At 34.6% G+C, this 25,413-nt stretch overlaps 1 protein-coding gene across 1 annotated transcript in view; it reads right to left on the bottom strand.

The window, feature by feature from the left end:
• LOC113869468 overlaps positions 1-23,186 on the bottom strand; it is a 51,837-nt gene extending 28,651 nt beyond the window's left edge. Inside the window, exons 1-33 of the mRNA XM_027505792.1 lie at positions 22,880-23,186; positions 22,102-22,205; positions 20,482-20,616; positions 20,337-20,387; positions 19,265-19,359; positions 19,056-19,173; positions 18,539-18,640; positions 13,464-13,652; positions 13,214-13,374; positions 11,251-11,421; positions 10,561-10,653; positions 10,135-10,456; positions 9,916-10,020; positions 9,729-9,824; positions 8,799-8,866; positions 8,420-8,540; positions 8,145-8,339; positions 7,862-8,065; positions 7,648-7,757; positions 5,797-5,893; positions 5,597-5,695; positions 4,847-5,008; positions 4,694-4,768; positions 4,370-4,619; positions 4,125-4,297; positions 3,570-4,043; positions 2,907-3,020; positions 2,643-2,827; positions 2,338-2,446; positions 2,000-2,143; positions 1,500-1,838; positions 454-1,131; positions 174-365 (exon numbers count right to left, since the gene is read on the bottom strand). Of these exons, the coding sequence (XP_027361593.1) occupies positions 174-365; positions 454-1,131; positions 1,500-1,838; positions 2,000-2,143; positions 2,338-2,446; positions 2,643-2,827; positions 2,907-3,020; positions 3,570-4,043; positions 4,125-4,297; positions 4,370-4,619; positions 4,694-4,768; positions 4,847-5,008; positions 5,597-5,695; positions 5,797-5,893; positions 7,648-7,757; positions 7,862-8,065; positions 8,145-8,339; positions 8,420-8,540; positions 8,799-8,866; positions 9,729-9,824; positions 9,916-10,020; positions 10,135-10,456; positions 10,561-10,653; positions 11,251-11,421; positions 13,214-13,374; positions 13,464-13,652; positions 18,539-18,640; positions 19,056-19,173; positions 19,265-19,359; positions 20,337-20,387; positions 20,482-20,616; positions 22,102-22,205; positions 22,880-22,976 (5,628 nt within the window). The 5' untranslated portion in view covers positions 22,977-23,186. The remainder of the gene's footprint in view (positions 1-173; positions 366-453; positions 1,132-1,499; positions 1,839-1,999; positions 2,144-2,337; positions 2,447-2,642; positions 2,828-2,906; positions 3,021-3,569; positions 4,044-4,124; positions 4,298-4,369; positions 4,620-4,693; positions 4,769-4,846; positions 5,009-5,596; positions 5,696-5,796; positions 5,894-7,647; positions 7,758-7,861; positions 8,066-8,144; positions 8,340-8,419; positions 8,541-8,798; positions 8,867-9,728; positions 9,825-9,915; positions 10,021-10,134; positions 10,457-10,560; positions 10,654-11,250; positions 11,422-13,213; positions 13,375-13,463; positions 13,653-18,538; positions 18,641-19,055; positions 19,174-19,264; positions 19,360-20,336; positions 20,388-20,481; positions 20,617-22,101; positions 22,206-22,879) is intronic.
• Between the last annotated feature and the right edge of the window lie 2,227 nt (positions 23,187-25,413).

Here is a 25,413-nt window from a genome sequence, read left to right as displayed (position 1 = left end):
TCATTCTCTGCCACAGGCAATGATATTCACATAGCTAAGTGAATGGTGCTAACAATGAAACTTCCAGCCTCAGGAAATTACAAGCAAAGCTACGTGTACACAATTCTCCCATCATTTAGAATCAATCATACCATACACAAAAGCATAAGCGTTGAACTGTAGTAACACTTAACCTGAATCTCAATGATCAACTCCGTCAAGTTGTTAACTGCATTATTCTGACATGGTAATTCATCCACACTTCCTCTCAAAGACCTTGTCTGAGGGCTTTCAACTAATTCTTCCAAGTAGACATGATCATCCTCTGAAGCTGAATAACTACTATTTGCTCCAAGAAAAATACAAGAATCCAAATATTGTCCGCCCTGCAAAAATAAACCAGGAAATTAGTTTCTGGGTATCCACCAAAATTTTATAATCACATAATAGTTCGATAAAGTGAAGCACTAAGACCTTAATAACAACATTTCTGAATTCCAACTTCTTCCCATTTCCAATGTATATTATAACCTCTGAGCTAGCTGCTGTGAGATTAAAACCTTGTCTATCTTTTAAATATAAAGTTCCACCATCACCATCGTAAATGAAATGATCAAAACTTTCATCATCAACTATTAAAGGCTTTTGAGGAGAGAGGGAAAATTCAGCACACGGTTGCTTGTAGACTGATTGATCCATGATGATAGCTTCCAGCATGTGAGACCTATTTTCTTCAAATGATAGCATACTGCTGATGGTTGGAATAAAAAACTCAACTACAGCAAGAAGAAAATCTAGTGCAACAAGCAACTGAGGCCTCTGGACACACAAAGAAATAAATGTTGAATCCTGACCAAATTTAATATCAACAATGAGCATTGTCTGAACTAGTTCAAAATCATTTCCCTTAATTAAACTACTATCCACTGAATCCTGGTTTCGATAGTATGAAGTTTGAGGACTGGCTCCAACATTCTCAGGCTTTCCTATTGCTAATCGAAATTCTTGTTCAACACCTTCACGATAATCAAACACACTGAAACCTTGCAGAGTTGCAGAGAGGAATCCATTTCCTGCTGTACTGGACTTATACAGCAGCCATGCACTGCTGACCTGCACAAAGAGAGAACCAAAAGTTGAGCCATTCAAAGACTTCTTTTTTGTTTGATTATATCTATGATAACTGATCTGGGAGGAAAAACATTTTTATGGTGGAAACTCAAGGCCATTTCTCCTACTTTGGTTAATATATCTCAACAATGTTGATGATTTGGCATTCTTTATGAAGTGCCACCAACAGTATTGACCATTTATGTTTTCAAAAACAAAAATTCTACACAAAAGTATTCTTCCTTGGATTGCCCAATACTCTCCAAATAGCTGAAATATCTTAAGACTCCAAAGGTACCAAACTACCTCTCAATGCAAAAAGGACCTTATCTTTTAATCTTGACCATCCAAATAAGATCAAATAGTTTATATTAATTGTTCACATTCTCACAACAATTAAGTGTTCTCACTTTATATATATATATATATATATATATATCAGTCAAAAGACAATGTACCTGTACAGTAGCCAGAGTTGCATCTCTAGTTACCCCTGTATATAAGCTCAACTCAACCAGATTTATGGACACACAGATTTTCAGCGAAACAGAGGCTTGAACATTTGTATTCCCTGAATCAACACCATTTGTAACCTCAGGTACAATATCTCCAGTAGCATCATTTAATGTCATGGAGGAATATTGATTCAGTGGTGGAGGAATATATGGGACCTCAGAAAAGTTAGAAACAGCGCACTCAGTAATAATTTGATATTCTTTATTAGACAGTGCTGCTTTCAACTCTTCAATCTGTAGAACCACAATATCCAATACAGGACACATCATAACAATAGCAAGTTAATAGAAATACACAATTATACAAGTAGTGGGGAACTGGAAATTAAAGTAATAATATCAATAATTGAAAGTGAGGCTATCCAAATTCTGGGAAACATTCCATTAAAAAATACCTTTATTATGACTTCAATACTTGGAAATTGACATAACAAGTCTCGTAGCGACCTATGAATAACCACAGATAGCCCATTCACACCCTCAATTATGCTTTCACCCAAGTCTGATCCAGTTCCAACATTTAAGTTGATGTCTTCAACCTACACCCCAGCAATCAGAGTTATTAAAACAAAATGATTAAAAGCAGTACACAAATCAAACCACCCCCCCCCCCACCCCAAAAAAAAAAATATAACATCAAAGTGAACATATAAGGCTGGGAACACTTGGAAATCCTTTCTAACCAAGTTTCTATAACATCCAAATCAATAACATTATGAGTAACCAATCTCACCTGGACCATCAAAGTTTCCAAGTGCACTGCATTGATTTCACTTTTACTTCCACCAATCCACTGAAATGTGTTCTTCACGGTTATATGAACAATATCTAGCCTCAAAAAACTGCGTCAAAAAATATCAGTAATTGATGAGAAAGGAATGAAACCACACTTGAGCCATTACTTAACAGCTTACACCATTAGATTGACTGCCCCATTAACACCAATTATATGGCACATTATTCTCTATGAAATATAAAAATATTGAACCAATTATTTAGTGATATAGGTGAATGGGAACCCTAAAATCTTCAGCTTACTCAAGGCTATCTGTCCTCCGTGGCATTAAAATTATAGGCTTCTTGAGAGAAAGATCAAACTTCACAGCAGGTGATCCTTCAATTTCACTAGCAGAAAACCACTTCTCTGAATTTGTCACTTGATCTGTTACTTTTATGACCCTTCTTGGGCTATTTGGAACAAGACCCATAAAATAGCCAACAACCTACACACATTTGGACACAATAAATCTTCATAATTGATGCACATAAAATACTCAAAGCTTGAACCAATTGGTAAAATACCTCTTGCACAAACCGATTCAGATACACAATGCGCACTTCTGAAAGCTCACCAAAGAGACTAAAATCATAACCTTCATAGTCTTCATCATCACTGCTGAATGACATGAACTCCAACTACATGGTCATTCAGATGGCCATTCAGATATTCAACAAGAAACTCAGTATACCAAAACCAAACATTGCAAGTTTTAAAGTAGAGGCTTATCATCTTTAGCTCTAGTATGTCTAATTATAAGAGAAAAATGGAATGAATCACTTGTATGGATTTGCTAAGTCATTACCTTAATCTTGCCTAGAAACAAATCCAATAGAAATGTGGAGCAAATCATGCAAAATATTGATTTCAAATTTAACAATTTTTATAAATGAAAAAATGTTGTTGGAATAAAATAAATATTTTTATTGGGATAAAAAAAATATAGGGAAAAATTAGTCATATCCCAAGATTTAATAAAATTTCACCCAGTACCCCTCCTTTTTTATACCCCATAGAAACCTCCCTTAAGTTCTGTAATAACACAAACGCTCCATACCCGTCTCAATTACACAAACCACCCTGATGTATACAAAGTACAGCAAACAAAGTACGGTAAACAAGGACACAAACTCAACATATGGGTCACATTTTAAAATGTAACAATGGAAGGAAGGAGAAAGATGTACCTCGACAAAAGATCTGCCCCCAGGATTTCTCATGTCACAAGCCCAATAATATAAATGACTGCTAGGTAGGCTGTCATCACTTATTTTCAGATTTCCCAAGGATGCTTTAATGCTAAAGGAGGAAGGGAACACCTTGATGTCTGTAAGCAAACTCTCTTGAGACAAACAAGCAAGCTTGGTTTCATTTTCTTTCATCAAAAGGATTTGGGCCTGTGCCATTTTTAATGTCAAATTAAACATAACTCTGGATTTTCCTTTTCCAAGCAAGCCCTTAACAGCATGTTCCTCAATGGCAGTAGCATGTAGATCATCTACATCTCTTAATCCATCTTTTTTAATTATGGCTGTTGAAGGGTTATCACTAGGAGTTGCAAGATTCCCATCCTCAATGTTAATAGAATTAATAAACTCCATAATCGCTAGGATAGTTGGTCTACGACAAAAAAATGTCAAAGTAGCCAGAGTCACTATCACCTGAAATGCCATAAATAAAATATTTGGTGAAAAAATTACATAGAACAAATGGCAATTAGTTAAAAAAATATCGGCACCTACCTGCTTGTCTATATTCTTATACTGAGTAGAGTTCTGGTCATAGATAACTATTTGAGCTTTAACAAAACTCTCCAATGTGTCATTGAGTTCAAGTTCCTCACTACTAGGAGTCTCACTAGGTAGAAGTCCAGTAATGCGACTAAACTTCGGGGGTTCGAGTGATGAATAATTAAATTGGATCTCAATGGGGGAACTAGATGGAAATTCAGAACCTTCAGGAATTTGCATAGGATAATCAGCACTGTCAGTGTCTGCTAAAGTCTCAGGTGCCTCATAAAAGTTATCATCAGTTTCAACAGGGATAAACCCACTACTTTCAACATCCTCTCTCAAGGTATCATAGAATAAAGAATTCTCATCAGCAGTCCCAATAAATGATCTTGCCAAAAAACAAGGCTGAGACAATCGTTGACTACAGCAAATTAAATCTTCTATTTCCAAAGATTTCAAGATAGTGCCAATGAAAATGTTATTGTTTCTGATAGAAACCTCCACCTGTTTAAATATAAATGCCTCAAAAAGGGAAGATCAAAGAATCCAATTAAGAAACAACAAACCAGCAATTTTACCTGACCACCTATTGCTCGAAATTCAAACAAACGCTTTTCTTCATTTAAAAGGACCTTCATTAAGCTATGATCAAACTACAGGAAGATACACATTTTAAGTACAATTGGAAATTCAAATTTGAAACTAAAACAAGAAAAAGGTAACAGGCTAACCTGATAACAATAACTGAAGCAAACCTTTAACTCATCAAGAACACCTGTTACAAACAACTTTTCAGAAATTCCTACATCAATCACCCCCTGATTATCATGTTCTGTTTCAGTATCATCATTATCTGATGAGGTTTCAGATAGACCAGAAATAGGAGCCGTATTCTGCACAAATAAAATGTAATATGAACATTTAATATTCAAACACTAACACCATGCAGTACTAGATACACTGAATCAAAGAATGGTTGTAAACTTGTATATTTTGGAGAAATAATTCCTTTTCTTTTTGCAGTGTCCTGAGAGTTACCAAAAAACCACTAAAAAAATTATGAAAGCTATTTCCCCAAAAAAAAAAAAAAAAACTGAACATCTAATTTTTTAAATAGATAAAGGATTGATTTTCAGGCATTCACACAATGTTTTTCCCCATATAAGTAGTAAGCTCATGCAACTTCTCAATGCTATAAGCAAGGATCGTTGCTGTTTAGAAAGTAGTAAATGCCTAATGTAGGCGCATCAAGTTAAGTTGCAATAAGTGAGAAAAAGGTATTTACAATAATGGGCAGCTAAAACTAGACAAATTTAAATGAGAACAGCAAAACTAGAATAATTGACAAGGGAAAAGGATGCTGCAAGACCATACACAGACATGTTTTTCCATTCACATGCAGAGAACTATATCAGGATTACAAAAAGTATACAAATATTTTCATCAGAGAGAGAGAAAGGAAGGAAATGAAGAAAACAAACCGATGCATGATAAATAGCCCCTTGTAAGCGGCTATGCCAGGTTTTCTTTGAATCCTCAGATTCACAACGTATAATTAGTGCGTTTGTGTCCTCCACAACCTACAACCGTTTAGTGATTGCTATTAATAGAGATTCAAACCTTCATAGAGATAACAGAAAGACCTCATCCCTGATTTTTATTACAGAAAAAGAATCATAACCTTATTGTTGGATCGTGTAGGACTGCTAACAACCAAAACATGCTGTACATTACCAACAAACTCTGGTGGAACCTGATATACCTGCTTCCCTCGTAGGCTATGACAAACATATTACTTAGGCTGTTAATAACATATATGAACCAAGAGAAGCAGCAGATTACAACCAACAAAACACTTTAATCAGATAGCTCAGAATAGAATCAGAAATACTTAAGAATAAACAACATAAGTAATTTGAGAATTGCTAGAAAGATTTGATCGGCATGCCGATATTTACATTGATACATGAAATAATAAAAACAATTTGTAGTTACAAGAACAATAAATATGAATTGAGATACCTAAGATCCTAATGTTTCCAGTGCTGAATTCAATCATAATATTTTTAATGCCCTTATGCCTCCAATGCTATATTAACTCCTAGTGTCTCTGTTAGGATAGAAGGATATTTTCTTGGAAGAATAAGCAGATGACAGAGTAGTTAGTTTAAAAAGTTCGAATAGTTAGTTTGTTAGTTAGATGAGATTAGTTATATAAATAAGTAGGGATAGGGGAACCATATTAAGGAATAGAATGTTGAGAGAACCAAACAAATTCTCAATTGGGAAAGCGGAAAACCTTGGAAGAGAAATTTTTCTCCTTGTTCTGTTCAGTTTTAGTCTGTCAAGCAATAAAATCATTAATTTCTTTTCTATTTCCATCATGGGTTCCAAGCATTTTTGGTCCAACCAACAATTATGAAGGTGTTCAGTGGCATTCTTGGTGACCAGTGATCATGGAATCCAGCCTCATTCCTGGGATTCCAGCATGTCAGAGCTTAGGCAGATGCTGCATCTGTTGAAGAAGAAGCTGGCACTCATTTGTGAGGAAGAAAAGGTAGAGGTGTGACCCTGTAAGATCAAGAAAAGTGTTGGAAGGGATGAAAGAGTTCAAGAATATACTGGGTCAGTGGATGAAAGAAACAGGGACACCATTGACTGGAGTTCAGCAACAAAGGACCTGTTCTTGAAAAATGATGGTAGAATTTCCCAATCTTGGGGTAGTGATCCTTTAGAATGGATCACTAGGCCAAACAAATTCTGAGGTGCACTACAAGAAGCTACCAACAAAGGTGCACAAAGAACCAAACACAAAATCAAAACCAGATTTGAAAATGAAATTGGAGCATGATGTCATTGACGTGACAGAGATGCTCGAGGCTCGAGGCCAAGAATATGGTTGAGAAGATTAAGGTAAAAGATGAAGGATCAAATGCAGTAGTGATTCATAACGTCAAGAATTCAGTTCCAGCAGAGATGACAACAGAAGAGAAACAGAAATTAGTGTCGAGTCACCAAATCCAGATTCATCCATTAAAGTAGGTGGAGTCACAAAGTCATTTCCAAAACCACCAGATCTAAATGGAAACATGAAGGTGGGTGAAATACTAATGGCATGGGACAAGTGTAGTAAAAGTGCAAAGCATACACCAGTCCCCCATACCGAGATAAGCTAATAGGACATCTATTTTAACACAGTCTACCAAAGATAGGAAACCTAGGGTTTAAGGGTTCAAAATCTCGTCTGAAATAACAACTACAGAACTCCATTAAATTTCAGAGATCAATTCATATTACCAAACGTCATCTTAATTACAAATTATGTTACTACTAAAATTAGGAAACACAACAAAATCATAAAAAAAGTTGACCAACAAATAAAATCCTACAAGGAGTCCAATGCAACAATAAGTATAACTATACTAAAACCAACTGAAGTAACTGACTGGAATCCATAAATGTAATTTGCGCAAAATAATGTAATATATATGTAATAGTATGAGAACAAGGCACGAAAAGAAGGCATTTGCACCTGGTATACTGCTTATAAGATCTCGAGTCAGGGCTTTCAAGTACATAAAGAAAAGGCCCAACCAAACAGAAGTATCTCCGCTGCCAGAGAGCTTCCCTTATTCCCACACCCTATTACAGTTTTATTGAAGGCGCATAATATATCAGATGATGGCACTGTATGAATGACAAAATTGGTCAAAAGCTAGCCTAGAGGAGCTGAAAGAGACCACTACCTTCCATGTTAGAAGAGACAACCACCCCTCAAGGTCAGCCTGATCCCAAGGACGAAGAAACTCAGAGCTGTCATCATCCTCCTCCTCAAAGATCTTTATTACATGCATCAACCGATGATACCGAGCAGGTGAAAAATGAAAGGCCAATGATGGCAGCCTAACAGCAAGGCGGGTTGAAGGATAATATGGAGTCTCTATGCGAATCTGGTCATAATGAGAAATAAAAAATTGGAATATTTACTGTAAATAAAAAAGAGAAATTCTAAAATGTCTAGAATTTTACCTGTTGGAGCTGTAAGATGACTCCACACTTGTCAATAATTGGGAAAAAAACATTTTGGGTAGAATGGGCTGACTTATCCAGAGAAATTTGGCTCCAGTGATAGTCACCATCAAACAAAAATGCCGATACATCACTTAAGACCAAATCAAATCGTAGGTACATATTATCCTCAGCTGATTCCTGTTGATGGGTGTCCTGAATACAATTTTTAAAGTTTTTAACAGGTTAAACAAACTCAAACTAAAGAAATTTGGCAAATTATCAGGAGTATCCACCTGTGTACGAATCATCAAGTTCCCTAGGTCTAGTAAAAGCTTTGTAGCATGGGTATTGTCAGGGCAAAAATCAGTAGGAATTGTAACTTTGGGAGCTGCAATATCCAAATCCAATGAAAACCTAACAGATAAGTAACAACTAGAATTAGAAAGGAACTTCTCGAGAAGAAACCTTCTAGTTTGAGGAATAATTACAGAAACAAACTAAGAAAATAAATCCAGAAAACTATAGGATATCAACCAGCTATCTAGTAAAACCAAGAACCAATATCAAATCATACTCACATTACTAGCAGTCGGAGCTTTACCCATCTCTCACACTCATTACTCAATGTCAATAAAGAAATTTTAAATTCTAATTGTCAATAGAGAAAATAACCTGGAATGATGCTTTAATGCTCTGTTCATTTGCTGCTGGGCAGTGCGCTTCACTTCATCAATTGTCATCTAGGAACAATGATACAAGCTGATCAGAAAATCCTTTTACAAAAGATTAAACAACAGACCTCTCCAACAAGTCTATAATAAATTAAGCATAAGAAAATATATTAACAAAAGAAGGATGCAAAGCAGAACAACAAAAATAAACCAAAAGATAAAATAAGACAACATAATAAAAGCTTACATGGAGACATGAAATATAAGGAAGCTAGTAAGCTAGAATCTATTTTGGTTTTACTGACCCTGTATTCATCTTAGCATACTATAATTCCAGATAGGAGAGTTTGGACTTCAATTTACCTTTCTATTTTCTTCCTTGTAAGTCCTTCTAATTCCTACCTCACTCCCCCAATCACTAGATATTCCTTTTTGATAACCAATTAGTAAATCCAGAGGTCACTCTAAAGGCAGGCATTTGTCCGGACACCAGTACTTACTAAGATATATAAAAAAATGGTCCAGAGCAAATTTGTAAGAATTACCTTGCTCTATCTCCTATTTCATAATGTGCTCAGAGTTAAGAACCCATAAAGCACTTATTTTTTTGCAAGAAGGCTACCTTACAAAAAATTTGTCCAGGGTTTCTGGTGACTGGTGAGGTTTAGGTATGTCCTACTTTCAGATAGTTTCTTGAGGTTGGGATTCAAGGCTATGGTAAAAAAGAGGCAAAAGTTCGGTGGCATTCGTCATCAAGTTTTGGCTTTTACAATTCCTTGGTTCATCTGATTGGATAAGATGCTGGCATTTTTAACAAAGTCTCACCTCTTAACCTTCTTGATTAATAACTAAGTACCCGTATCTTGGTTAATATCCAATTCCATCTTTGACGACTAACATATCCCCAAAAGGCAGAGATGTCAAATAATACCTGCACAGCAGCTGCAGTTTCTAGTGCTATGGTCTGACTTACAGCAGCATTACTTTCAAAGAATTTGACAATTTGATCAATGCTGTCCTTCATGTACTGTCCAAATTCCAAAGACAAATATACAAGTAAACCAAACAAATAAAACCTCAAATAAAGGGAAAAAGAGACAAAATGAAAAACTGCATACAGTCATGTAACATGGAGAAGCTTTGGCAACCAGGCTCCAGTCCACTTTGTCATCAAAAGGTTTATAATAGAAGACACCAATTAATGAATCATAGGAAGCCGCACTCTGAAAGGACATGAAAAAAATTCAAATACTCAGGATATCATATATTGTATTATACAAGCATAAAAATAAAATTGCAGAAAATTAACATAAATTATATGGGGAGTAAATTCCAACCTCTGCGAGGAGACCTTTTGGTGATGATAACTTATAAGAGCCCAACTTAATGTCAAAGACCTTTGTTTCTGGATAAAGCTTTATTGAGCAACTGAGGTCTTCACATGATAATTCAGCAACAGGCTCTTTGGTTTCCCCAATAAGCTTTGAAGCATTATGATTCATGTGAACTACCAGGAAAGTATGAATAACATCCGCCTTACTATTTACAGCTACTTGCCCATCATCACCTTCCTTATATCCTATTATTTTATTTAATCTGTTCCAGTCCTCTTCACTGAAATTAAATTCCTCACTTTCCTCTTTAGGAGATTGACTGGTCCTGGCAGTGTACATAATCATAGGTGAGTAACACAGCTAAAACTAAAATAAAATCCATTGTTCAACTACTGAGACTTAAAAATATTTTAAGACAAGACACTTCACCATCCAAATGACCACCAAGATTTCTGCACTTTTTGTTTCCTCATGTTATGATTTGACTCTGCTGATTGTTCCACAAACTTGTGAGCCAACATTCTGTAAACACCGTGAAAAATATAACTTCAAGGTTGAAAAATAAACAGGATCCAAAGTCTAATATATGTGTTATATATACATGCATGAATCTTTCAGTTGAATCTAAATATGTGAATTGCAGGGTTGTACAGTAGCATGTGAAAGAAGTAAAAGAGCATTATAGACCTTTCCTTTTAATACCGGTTTCAAATCATACACACCAATAAATTGTATGACCAATCATCACACGGGAGCCTCAGACCAAAACTCAACAATGTACAAAGTCAAAAGGTGAAAGCTCACTTGCTCGAATACAGTCATATTAACAGATTGAGATTACAAGTCAGATTTTTCATTAAAGTTGATTTTACTAATTTTTAACATATGATTCACTAAAAACTCGAATTGATCTAAAATGTTCTTCCTTCAAAAGTTGAGCTTATCCTTTCCATACAGTTATTACCAAAAAAAATGTATGCAGAATGTACACTAACTATGGCCATGATGCTATAGTTGAATCAAAATTACAGACTACCTTACATATCCATGCTTTTACATATGAATAATCAATATTAAATATTAACATACCACATAAACACCCAGAAAAAAACAATGTACCTCCATTGCAGTATAAGTTCAATATCAAGTTCACGATCTAGGTCATCAATCTCTTTATTGCCACTAATTGTCACCTGAGTGGGGTCAGATTTAAGTAGTGAAGCATACAGAGAGATATATCTCTTCCGCAAGCTCGCATATTTTAGAACTTGCTCCCATGACATTTTTCCACTGACACAAGCACAATATCATGAGTTGATGAGAAGTACAAAATTAAAACATGATAAATAAAGATCAACAAACACCATCAGATCCCACAAAGCTCTAATGTTAATATCTGAAAATGTTACTACAACATTCTGAAAGTTGAAACAGCAAGATGTTTGGTTTGGTGAAAACATAACAAACCAAGCACCATCTAAGCTTGTACTTAGCAAGGCTAAATGAAGATTCAGGTTTGAGAAATAGATGGAAGAATGCTGAGTGAATAACTTTCAACAGCATCTTCTGAGCATTCCTTGAGAAATTGCCCTTCAAAAATTCGAAAAAGCAATATAAAGATGCTAAAAAAGGCAATCCAAGAAGTTTGATGCATGAGCTTATCCACTAGAATTCCATCATCATTAGATCCACCCAAAACACCTGCCCCTTTTTCATTCCAAAACCTTTTTCATGCCACTAAGTATAACTGGATTAGATTTTATGGTGATTGTTGAGTCTAAGGTGTGCCCTCAATACTTGGAGCATCTTCTTTTTATTAAGTTTACAGATTTTGGCCAACACACCAAGTAATTAAGTGTCATTTACTCATATATTCTCTGTGTGGAGTCGTTTCAAAAGGGGGTTGACCAGTTGAGGCTATTAGGAAGTATGAAAGATAGTCAAACAAGAAAGAACAGATTGCATGTTGCTCTGGTTTGTGCATGAAACAGAAAAAAAAAATGTTTTTACACTATATGGAAAAGACAGAAAACAGTCCATGTTAATGCACTCCGTACACATCAGAAAAAAAATATATAAAAAGACAGATAAAATCTATGTAAAAAGCTATTGTTAACTGAAATTGCCTAAAGAAGTAAGAAGAGAATTGGGAGTAATAAAAAAGAAAAAAACTTTTATTTTGCATAAGAGAAATAGAGCATCATGTTTTGACTGCAATGCAACATAAAGGGCAACATTGCATGAGGCACCCATCAAGAGGTATCTTGGTAAGGGAGATATACACAGCCTTATCCCCTAAAGTGGAGAGGCTCTTTCTAGGATTTGACCCCTAATCTCCATGTCACAAGATAGCAACCTAACTATTGCGGAGAGGTTTGCCCTCAATGTCATAAAAGTGCCAAAACATTCACAGAAAAGAAGAATAATAAATATAGATAATGTAAAAAGGTATGATATGGATCAGTGAATGATGTTTTGCCTCTTTACATCCTGTGTTTTACACAACTCATTTTGTTTCAGTCAGAGAATCAGTGATTGACTCCTGGGTTGCCACTGTTTTTCACATTAATACCTAGGCATGAACTGAACTTTGTTAATTAATTAATTCCATGCTCTATAAGGCATTTGCTCAGAGTGCCTCCATTGTGATGTAAAAGCACCATTGAGATGTAAAAGGAGTGCACCTCACAAAAGAGGCAGCACTATAATGTGCAAAAGGCACTGATACTATCCATCATCCTACCTCAGCACACCTTTTAACCCTAACTACATTCACCCAAATATAAATCCTCCTCCTAGTTACCCTATGTGGAGATGTGCAGATGAAGCACGGGTTCTCCATTATGGAAAATTTGAGGAACAGGTACATAGATATCGATACTAAATTGTCAAAATGTTTCAAATATAATTCAGTCAAATACTAGACACTAGTCTCACTAGTCTTATTTAATTGTAAATTGAGCTGTTAAATTGTGGAATATTTATGCAAGTTACACTCCATGTCACAAGTAATTAGCTTTTAGATTGGCTACTGACAAGTAATGTATAAGGCTGTGAACAGAATTGGAATGTGTTCAAATACCTTGCCTTCTTCATCTGGTCAGATACAGCTCTGTAAGCATACTTCCACCAAGACCTGGAATTGGCTTTTACTGGCACCAGTGGACGATAATGAGCATATTTTAGACGTTGGTTAAAGGCAGCAAAGTTGTCTGCTAATTTTATGAAATCCCTGTATCCATCCTACAAAGACAAAAATGCAAAGATTATCCCTAAAAACATTAACAATCTCCAAAAACAAGAAAAACAAAAAGAAAAAAAATCAAATGAACCTTAGATAAGCTAATTGTAACATCATCCAAATTCACCACAGCCTTCTGTAAAGGTTGTTTGCTATCAGCAACTTCATTTTGCTGCAGCTTGGAGTACTTTGCTTCTCCAGTCACAGGTTGCAAAATGTACGAGTGCTTTCTTAACAAATTATCGGCTGGCTTCCCATCTTTAGTGCCAAATTTAAATATCTGAATTTTTATAACATTACTAAGAGAAACTAAAATGAAATTGTAGATATAGTAATAAAAGCATGAAGAAGACAAAATAAAATCACATGCCATCTCCAAAGGTGCTAAGTCAATATTTTGTCAGAGGTAAAATGTCCCTAACTATCATAACATACTTTGAACATATGCAGTTCCATTCAATCCAAATTCCAAACAAACTGCATTGCATCATAAATGCCCCCATAGTTATCAAATTCGCTCAACCCCCCTTCAAACCATGAATAAGGATATGCAAACCAGTTTACAGTTCATTCTCGAACCAGTACACTGCTGATCAAGTATTGGGACGCAGCCACTGACATTCCATAACACAACCAGTGTTGCATAAAGGTTCTTGATTGCAGCAGAGTCAAAGGCAGCAGGGGAGGGAAAGTCGTACACAGTATTCCAGGTTTCCTTGCTTTGAGGTAGATTCCAATGGGGCCATCAAGCTGCATAGGTTTTGGTATCTGTCTTGTCTTCAATTATCATGCTCAGCTGCTGAGTTTAGGGTTTAGGGTTTAGGGTTTAGGGTTTAGGGTTTAGAGTTTAGAGTTTAGGGTTTAGGGTTTAGAGTTCATCCATGCTTTTTCTTCCTTGGGAGAGCCAAAGGATGCTTCCAATGGATTGTAACAAATCTAGGGATTGATTTCAGTTGTGAAAGTCCTAAGATTTTCTAGAGCTTTCTGTACCATTTGGATTATCCCTTTTAGTATTTGGTTTTGTCCCAATTGAACTTTCTCTTTTAGGAAACTAGTGATCTTATTTTTTGCATCTTCATTTTAGCCCCTAGCTTTTCGGCCCTTCATTGTTTTGAACAGCTGACCCAAAAAAACAGGATTTTTGAAAAAAATTATATTAGGAGCATGCCGATTGAAATTTTAATGCGTACCGCAAACCCAAATAGAGAACCAATTTGGTATATCCCAGCATAGTATATATTTTCAATAGCAATAAACCACATACCAACAGAAATTGCGCAGTAGGTAACAATAAATGCCCTACAAGCTGTCCCTCCACCCCTCTTTCCTTCCAGTGCCCATGTCTAGCAGCCCAGAATTTCTCAAGCATAGCAGGACTATATAACACAATGGCTAAGCAAGAAAGCAATATAACTTTTATGACTCAATGCACTCAATCACGTGCAAGCCCACCAAATCTAGGATGTCAAAGTTGTGAACAAATTGCATAATATGAAGCTCTTTTATAAATAAAGAAAAATTAAACTACTTTAAGTGAAATTTCATATTGCAAAATTGTAGATAAAAAGGATGAAACTTTTACCACTCAGTCTGGTGGCTTTTGAATATATGAAAAAATACATTGCAAAAGTTTATGCAAAAGGAATGCTAAGAACACACTCTTTTTAATACACTCCTAATTATTGGCTAAAATTTACTGAAAACTACAAAAGTATGAGAGAATCATCAAATTATTGGCTAAAATTTATTGAAAACTACATAATTTTTATAATTATAAATAAATTTTAACTAATAGCTAAGTGTTTTGAAGGGTGTGTTACTAGCATTTCTCATTTTAGTAAAGGCCAACAAAAGACTTTGCTTTCTTTTTTTAATTCTACCAATGTGGGACATCTTAACACATACTCCTCACGCTTAGGACTGAACATTTAGTATGTGAAATTTGCAGGACATCTTAACACACCTTCCTCATGCTCAGAACTGGACATCTGCAAGAGTGGCCGAACAGGATTGGACATCTGTGGGCAGGCCAAAATTCAAACTGGATAGGCTTTGATACTATGTTTAGAAACTAAAGCATAACTAACTGCCAAAAACTAGCTCATAGAAGGAGGACTATCCTAACTCTTATAAGGAGTATTTTAGCTCTATTCTTAACCAACATAGGACATATTAACAATGTCAAAAGAATCACAAACCAAAGCTATACCATCTAAAAGAACATTGGATAAAAATAAACTTAATAAAAGTACAACATAGAACCAAGAATATGAATGAGTCAACGAGGTAGCAAAACAATTTGCAAGTTGAATATTTCAATTTATCTAAAGGCCATGCTCTACTGATTATTATCTTGAAGAGCAGGGTGCACATAGTTCATTAATGGGTATGGTTAACATTTAAACAATTAATCTTGTAGACAGTATTTGAGTCTTTAAGGCGATCCACTAGACCATCAAGACCAACTTTGAAAATATATATTCACCTGCAACCCACAACAAATTTACCTGAAAGAAGAAGAACGAGGTCCCAAGTACGTTTGAGACAACTCATAGATAAAAGATTAAATGGAAATACAGAACTATATAAGACATTGTCAATGAATAATGATGGAAGGAGAGAGACAGTGCCAACACCCTGATACTGTGTTTGAGACATGTTGGCCATAGTACCAAAAGGTAAGTGACCAAATGTATAGAGGAAAGGAAAGATGGAATATGATTATTGGCACCTAAATAAAAAACTCATGGACAAAGAGATGAGGAATGAGAAATGTCAACAAAAGAATTATTTGTGTGCACAACAGAAGCAGTGGAACTAGAGGTTTGACGATCCTCATACCAACAAAGGAAATCGTTGAAGAGTGTTGGTGGAGTATTGGAAGTCGAAGCAAATTTAGTAAGAGCAGACTGCAAAGTAAATTCAAGAGGCGTAGACTACACCGCATTAGCTATTCTAGGGGGTCGACCATGCAGTGTATAACAACAATCAATAGTATAGCCAATTTTGTGGAAATGGTTACACTTAAAACGTGAGCGAAAATCACCATTAGACTAACAAGAGTGACCATGCTCACCTCCCTGTAAGATCAAGGTGAAAGAGCAGTAGCCACAGTGAGAGCAGAAGTGGATCCTAAAATCTGATCTCGAACCTAGAGTACTTTGTAAGTAAACCATACAAAGTTAGTAGAATAAAAAAAATGTTTGACGATTCTCCAATTCCAAGCAACAGTTGCAGCGAGAGGCAAAAGTCATTGAAATCACGAAGAAGACCATTCATACAGACTAAATAGATCGACAAAATGCCATCAAGTTTCTGAGCCGCAACAACATCCATGAGATTTTGACATATTTTATAGACTTTGTATGTCATTGGTGTAAAGTAATTTTGCTTGTGACGAAATGAATTCACACGTATCATGGAAGCAAAAAATCTACTTCACAACAGGATGAATAGTAGACTTGATAACACTGCAAAGTTGAGCATCAATCTTACTCAATTTAGCACGTTCAGTTGCAGCCACGATTGCTTCTTTGATAGTGAGATGGCTGAGATAATCTCGACACTTGAGCCAAAATTTGATGTGAGAGGTCCAAGAATCATAGTTACTACCATCCAACTTATCAGTAAATAGTAGAGCAGTAAAAAAGTTGGAGAAATAGATGCTTTAGGTTTGGGAGGAGTTGGAATCGCCATTGGTCATCCCAAAAGAGAGAAAAACAACAGCCAAACAGTAGCAAAATGGGACAAACAGCAGCGTTCAAAACTTAAAGGGAGAAAAAGACCATAGATCTAGAACCGTCTCGGCAAGGCAAGCCTAGTCTGCAAAGAAAGAGGCCAAAAGGTCGCTAGACGGACCGTCACACATGGCGGAGGTGGCGCATAGGACCTCCATACGTGACATGATGACCAGGTTTTGTGTGCACAGTGTGGCGATTCTGGTGGTGGTGAGAAGCTGGTCAAAAACCACGTTGGAAAAGTCACCGGCAGTGAAAAATGGCGACAAGTGGAGTAGGCTTTCGGAAAAGGGAAAAAAAAATAAACAAAAACCAAAGACAATTTTTGAAAAAAAAAATTTGACACCTATGAGCCGCAGACCCACAGGAAAAGCACAGATTAAGGTTAAGCAGGGATTAGAGTTACCTCCTCATTAGGTGCTTGATACCATGTTAAGATGAGAAAAAAAGAAAAGGCATGTGATGAATTCTAGAGTTGTCAAAACAGGCCGGCCTACGGGTAGCAGGCTCAAACGGGTCGAGTTTATTTAACTTAAGATAAAAATGGGCTTGCATTTTTACTACGCCAGCCTTACCTATGCAGGCTACGGGATTCTGTGGGCCAGCCCAACAGCCCTAATAAATTTTTTTGTTGTTCTCTTTTTCCTATTTTTGTCACAAGCCATTTTTTTTACTATTTTTATAACAACATACCATGATTTTTTTTTTGTTGCTATCAGTGTTTGTAACAGGCCATTTTAGGTTGTTTTTGTAACAGCCTAATAGGCCACTCATTTTTTTTGTCCAGATTTTGTATTAGACCATTTTATTTTATTTTTTTTAAGTTGTAACACGCTATTGATTCTTTTTTTGTTGTTTTTGTAACAGACATTTTTTTATTTCTATACACACAATAAGTCAACAAAAATATAAATAAGTTCACAATTAAGCATAGTTCCAAGTGTGCGCGGGCTGCCCAAGCCCGCATGGACCAGCCCAGTTAAAGTCCTAACGGGTACCAAGCTTATCTGGACAAGCCCAAAATGGCTCGAGATAATTTCGAGCCTTACTTTTTAGAGCCAAGCCTGCCCATTTAAAGGGTTTTTTCGGCCCAATCCATCGGGCCAGCCCATTTTGCCAACTCTAATGAATTCCATGTGTTTCAACTACACCATTGGTTGTGTATTTGTGTTAACAAAGAAAATCACAGTTGTAGCTAAATAATCAAGAACAAATATACAGTTACCTAATTACTATAATTACTAGGATACTATTTCTTCAAATAACATATTTAAATATATTTAACAATATCCAACAAACTAACAAGGATAACCTAAACACACACACTCCTTGAATACATGATTAAATTCAAACAGAAAAGAACTTAAAAGAAGTTAAAGAAAAAAAAAATCTGCATAAATCCATAGTCCTCACTAGCCACGATACATACCTGAAACCACTCTGAAGGAAGCAAATCTTCCCATGCTTTGGTAACATGCCATGGGATAATATCTGAATCTAAATAAACTGCAAGTCGATCTAGTTCAACAGACTGCAAAGCAATGACAGAAAAAGACATTAACAATGAAAGAATACTAGCAACAGTACAGACAAATGGAGTAAAAAGCAATAACCATACCAGAATATGCAGTAAGATTATTTTCATTTTGTAATTATGGACTCAACTACTGTTCCCAGTAATTATGTTTCATTGGTAAGTAAAATAATTCATTGAAAGAAAACAATAAAATAAGTGGATAGAGTCTCAGAATATGATCAACAAAATAAGCTTCATTCACTCAAGCAAATAAAACTTCAGTATAGAAAATTTAAGATAACCTTCCTTTGTTACAAATTTACAATACAAGATATACTTTAGAACTTTATTAAATTAAACAAGCATCTGAGTCAGTACGAAAGGATTTCATTGTCACAGCCAATAACATTTCCCAATAAGACATCAGAACCTTTTGAATGCGATCTAGTGCACCTCCAGTAATAAAAGTTTCTTTCCCAGTATCATCAACTGTCACAGCTGAGAGTTTGTCCAACATAACTCCAGCTGCAAATGGGTGCCCTGGATTGCTACACGACAGAATATATCAGGCGGTAGAAAGATATAAAACTATGTGAGATTTAATTTACTTTGACAAAAAAATTTGAATTTCTCCTTTACCTCTCACCATCTTCATATCTGATGTGAATGTTGGAAATTGAAAGCTTCAAATTTCCAATTATGGTGCTGATGAGAGATCCCAACCATGATTTATTCTTAAGATTAGAAAAATAAAGATACCAGAGTCAATACAAGGTATTCTTAATCATACAGAAACATGCATGCACATGTTTACCTTTGGATCCAAAGAGAATTTTGCAGTACATCATGCTAAACTTATGTATTGGATGCATAGGTATAACAAAACTATATATGCAATGGTTTTATTCTAAAATCCCTGAATAAACTTTACACATATTACCTAATTCACTGATAAGAAATGAAACATAATTTTGAAAAGAAATTTCAAAATATCATCGGCATTTAGTTATAAGGCAAATTTGTTGGCAACTTCCATGTGGAATATCTTGTTTGGAGTTTAGGGTGAAGCTGAAATTCGTCCCTCAACTTTGGAACTGTTTCTGACTACTATGCTTTAAAGGCTTTGAGAAGAAGGAAGCGAAATTTTTGTGCAATGATGCAGTTTTGGAAGTCCTTTGACACAACTTAATGGAAATGCATTGTATTCACAGTGTGTGCACAGTGTACTGTACAAGTGTTTGTGATATGTGAACTCAACTGCAGTCTTATCAGCTGCTGACCTGTCTTCATGGCAATTATGCCGAGTCATCTAGGTAATTAGGACAGCTTTACCTTCTATTAGATTGATAGAAAGTTACCAAACTGACTGAGAATAAATATATTGATCAAGTGTACAGTGTAAGCTTTTCAAATTTTCACAATAACATATTCAGTTTTCTGATAATTCTCTCCTACTTTCTCTTCAACTTTTGCTCACCCTTTCTCACTCATTGTCTATCTAGCACAACTGGAGAGGGAAAAATGCTCCCTCTTCATGGGTTGCGCTTTCTGCTACACTGGCATTAAATATTAAGAATTAGTAGTTACCATTTCAGATGTACAGAAACTGAGCCATTTTGCAGAACCTTGGGTGGATAGATGAAAATATGCTTGGCAGGACACAACCTAAAGTGAATAACTTAACAAAATTTCATAAAGGTAAAGCTCATACCATTTCTGACTTTAACTGTTGTGACTTCTCCCATAGTTTCAGTTCCATCTCCTGTTGCCAAAAGGGAGAAAAAGGATTCTTCATCAAATAAATTGTCTTCAAACAACATCAAATTACACTTGTTTATCTAATTCTTAGTTCCTACCTGTATTCTGCTCTTTTTAGCTTCTTGAACAGCATCCTCACTACATCCCTCAACTTGAGTTGCAGGTTCAGCTAGTAAGAAAATGCGATCCAAATATACTAAGACTGGATCTTGGCCAAGCCTACTCCATGGAACCTTAAAAGAAATACAAACATCAATATGACCATCACTCATGCAGAAAAGAATATCCAACTTAAAAGTCTGCCTAATGAGTGAATGCATGATACTTCAAACACAGAAAAACATGCTTTACATGTAAAAAGATATTTTATTAAAAAGGAAGGTACAAGGGAATGATAAGTTATTCTCCAAAAAAAGAAAATGAAAAAGTCAAAATCCAGCAAGGCATCCCAGTCTATCTACATTTCAGAAATGGATACTCTCTTGAAGCACTCAAGCACAGAGCACCAGAAACAAGCCAAAACAGAAACCCACCAAAAAGCCAATATTTGAGTAAAGAACCCCTTTTGATGGGGGCAATCCACTTCAGTCAAACAAACCAAAGAACGAAAAGAACAATCCCATAAAAAATGGCCTCGTTCTTCCAAAACCATTGTAAGGAAGCAAGAGAAATTGCCCCAAGTCAAGGGGAATGCCCAAGTGAAGATTCATCCAGCATACAGAGTAACTTATTCCAAAGGAAGGTACTGACCCTACAGTGTACAGATGGGAAACCAACAATAAACTAGATATCTCATCCTGAATTATAAAAATATCATTATCATTACACATTAAGAAAAAGGAGCTATTTTAATAATGAACTTCTATCACAATCCCTAACAACCCGACAGGTCTGTAATCTGTGTCTTCTACCAATAGTTAATCGAAGATGCACAGATGATAGAAATTAGCTCTTACAGCATTGGCAATTACAATATCCCCCATTTAACAATAAGACAGACGATAAATAGAAAAAAAACACTCCAAATTATACCATGGCCATGGTGCTGAGATAACCCTCACAGTGCCTCATCTTTTAAGTAACATGACATTGTCCTCAATATGAAAAATAAATTACGAAACCAAAAACCAGAAAATATAGCTAATAAAAGTTAGAAAAATAAGAAAATAAATTAGTTCGTTTAACCACAATTTAATCACATGAATTTGAACAACGAAGTTGGCAAAAGATAAATTACACAGAAAAATAATCGTAATAGATTACTTTTAAAGGGATACTAAATCTTGTAAATTAAAGCAATCTCAACTTTTCATTTCTTCACGAAAGATGATGAGCAAAGCTCAAACTTGAAACTAGATTGAAGGCCATCTCCCACCCCCACAGTTTCCAACTACTTCATCTAAGCTCTTGCTCTTTTACAGCTATCTCTTTCCACCCCATTTCCATGTTTCCCTTCATGTCTATCCAATCTTGACAATTCAATCTTACATGAATGGTCAAGATTAGATTAAAGTAATATCAATCTTGACTATCCATGCAAAGATTAAATAATCAAAGATCATTTCCTTTCACGCAATACATACAGGCCTACATATATACTTAGAAGAAGAAACAAAAGAACCTTCACCATCCAAGCAGCAATATCAAAACATATATAACCAGAGCCAACATATTATACTTCTAAATTTGTGAGAAAAAGCAGTTAATCCCCCACCAACCTTAAGTTTCACTGATCCAAGAAAACCTGCTTTAACCTTCACGGGTAGCTTTAAAGCATTTAAAGCCTCAGGCTTTAGCTGCATATTCTTCAGCTCTACATCACCTGTTTCATATTTTAGTTTTAGGGAAGAAAAATATCAGACATACGATAAGAAAAATTAATGCCAGGAAGATAAAAAGCAAAGGCGCACAAATATACATCCATAAACCCATTAAATCTTTCAAGAATGAGTGAATGAGTGACCAAGAGACATATATGTATGCACAAATTGACCTCGTCCACAATGCACATTGACCTTGGAATAAAACAATAAATCAGGACAGCTGAAACAAATTAAGCATTGAATTCTCCAACACATTTCAAGGAAGATGCAATAAAGGATTAAACATCCAATGTAGCCAAATGCCATTTGCTGATTGCACAATCACTTATCTAATATCATTTCCCCTCTCCCCTAAAACTACATAGCCTGGAACAACGAAGAAACTTCTCAGCCACCAAAAGCAACAGTGTTCAGACACAATTCGCTAATAAACTCACTCGCGCACAATCGCTAAGATTGCTCTAGCACAATCAACAGATTGAACTGTTGATATTCAATTCAACAGTAATACTTAAATTCAACAACTACAGTTGAGACACAAACGTGAAGCCTCGCTCTAATTTCAACTCAGCAGTCAAGTGAAAAATAAAAATCGCTAAACCTTTCGGAAGGTAATAGAAAGTGATTGAGAAGACAATGAATAAATAAGAAGAGATGTTAGGATTTTCTGAACCTTTCCAGACACTGATTTTGAGAGCTTCTTTGCTGAGACCCCTCACATAATTGCCAAGGTACCTCTGCAAAAGGTACGCTACCTGATCCTCCAGCATCTTGTGGCCGAGTGATCATATACTCAGCACAACGCTGATCGCAACGGTTACAGAGACGAAGACGAAATATAACGATGGTGATAAGAAGATGTGAAGGATGGAAAAACTGCGCACGGAATGAGTGATTCGGAACTTGAAGGCCACGTTGTCACTTGCGCCCCAAAAAAAATAATAAATAAATGAAATGAAAACGTTACTACTCTTGCTCTCGAAGGTACTGTGACAAGTGCAGGTGGCATAAATGAGCTTTGTTATAATTCCTGTTAAACGTTAATTAGTGTCCTGACGAATATTTATTAATTAAAGATTATTTAATAAGTATATTATATTACATATGTTTTAATAAAAATAATTTTGAGCCTTTGATTAACACTGTATAAACATTAGTTAATATCTGAAAATAATTATCAGTTTATAAATAAATATTAAAAAGATTAATTAATAATTAAAAATATAAACAAAAGTAGCGACATTTAGAATTATTCTGCAAAATGATTCGAGCGATGTTGACCAAAAAAGTTGACCACCTAGGCAAACTGATCACGTGAGGTCACGTGTGCACATACGTGGAAGCGTAATGTTGTAGAGAGACTGCAGCGGAAATGGTGATACCTCATCAATTTTAATAATCTGCACATTTGTCAATATGGGAATGTGGTTGCCGTTTGGGGTGACACACTTGCCCTTCAAGAATGCAGTTAAACGACATCGTGGCCTGATCTGCAGTGCCGGCAGAGCAAAGAGCGTAAGAGTCTAAGAGTCTCGTGTGAACAATGAATGAAATTTTATCATACTTCTGACATTCATCGTTTATTTTCTCTTCTTGATATGCATTCGTAGCATATTTTATGCAAGTACTGCCTCTTATCTAGTGATATTAAAATTGTTGATATGGTTTATATAATTACTTTTAAATTAATTAATGTAAATAAAACTCAGTTCCAATTACTTATCTTTCGTTGTTCTCGTAAGTAAGAGAAAATTTAAGAAGTTTATTATATTTAATTAAATGCTTTTTATTAAAAAAATGATATATGATAATATTTTAGAGTGTTTAAATAAAAGTATTTAAAAAATTACTCAAAAAATCTTACAAAAATATTAGAGATGATATTAATTAAAGATGTCAATGAATATTCTTGGAATATCACCGAAGAATTAAAATATAGAAAATACTATCAATATACTTCTGCACAATAATCAATATAATTCCATTTTCTTTTTAATAAAAATATATTTATCAATTTCTTAATTAATATTTTTAGAATATTTATTTACATGGTCTGGTAAATAATTATAACATTTAACGTATTATATCACTTTAACACAACTATAATTTAAAAAATAATAATTTGGATTTTACACATGTTATATAGTTTGAAAAAAAAAATTGTTCTCTGATAATATATTGTTTTATCAACCAACCATTTGAATTTGAAAAGTGTATTATTATAATATGAATTTTATAATAATACATTTTTCATTTTTTTTAAGTTACATTAACTTTTCATTTCAACGTCGAGGAAAAAAAACAATAAAAAAAATTTAAATAAAAATTTTAATTTTTTATTTAGCATGTATATGAAGAAAAATAAATAAATATTATTTAAAGTACTTTATCTCATAGCTACGAAATAAATTAAAAAGCAGAAAGTGTTGTAAATATAATTTAAATTTCAAATTAGGTCGATGAAAAGGATGAGTATTTTAAATTTCTTTATGACAAATACATGCTAATAAAGTATAGAAAAAAAACTTATCATTTAGTTAAAATATTGTATAAAAATTAGTATGTATCAAAATACCAATAAAAAATTATTTCAACGTAAAAAAGATAAGAATGTTGCATAGAATTAAGAAAAAAGTATTGAAATTTATGTATTTCATGATTAAAATTATACTTTAACGTTATTTGTAAGCTTTTAATCATGATCAAACTTTTAAAAGAGCAATTAAAATAATTTTTTTAATTATATGTTTTAAGTAAATTTTATAATTATAAATTACTCAAGTGTTATTTATTTCTTTTTATTATTATTATTATTGTTATTTCATAAAGATTGTTTAATAGATTAGAGAGTCTCTGAAGAGCAGTAGGTAAAATTTAATAGTATTATAAATAATTTAGTTTATGTGTTTCAAATCCAATTTCGGATCGTGACATGTTCTAACCATACTTGTAATCATATGTGATAAATTGAATATAAAAAAAAAAAAAAAAAAAACACTAAAGTCTACATGTTGTGGTAGTAATTAAGGACAAATCAAATAATCACTTACATCTACAATAATTGACCATAAATATATATAGCCCTTGAAATATAATAATACATTGCATAATGTCTCAATTTCAAATTAAAAATAGACTTCCAAAAATTAAATTTTAAAATTCTATTACGAAATTTTTTGAAAACAATTATTTGAAAGTACGTGTCAT

The sequence above is a fragment of the Abrus precatorius genome, unplaced genomic scaffold (genome assembly GCF_003935025.1).
Source record: "Abrus precatorius isolate BTA unplaced genomic scaffold, Abrus_2018 Scaffold6, whole genome shotgun sequence".
NCBI classification, from domain to species: Eukaryota; Viridiplantae; Streptophyta; class Magnoliopsida; order Fabales; family Fabaceae; genus Abrus; species Abrus precatorius.
Note: the sequence above shows the minus strand (reverse complement) of the source record. Positions and strands in the feature narration are given on the sequence as shown.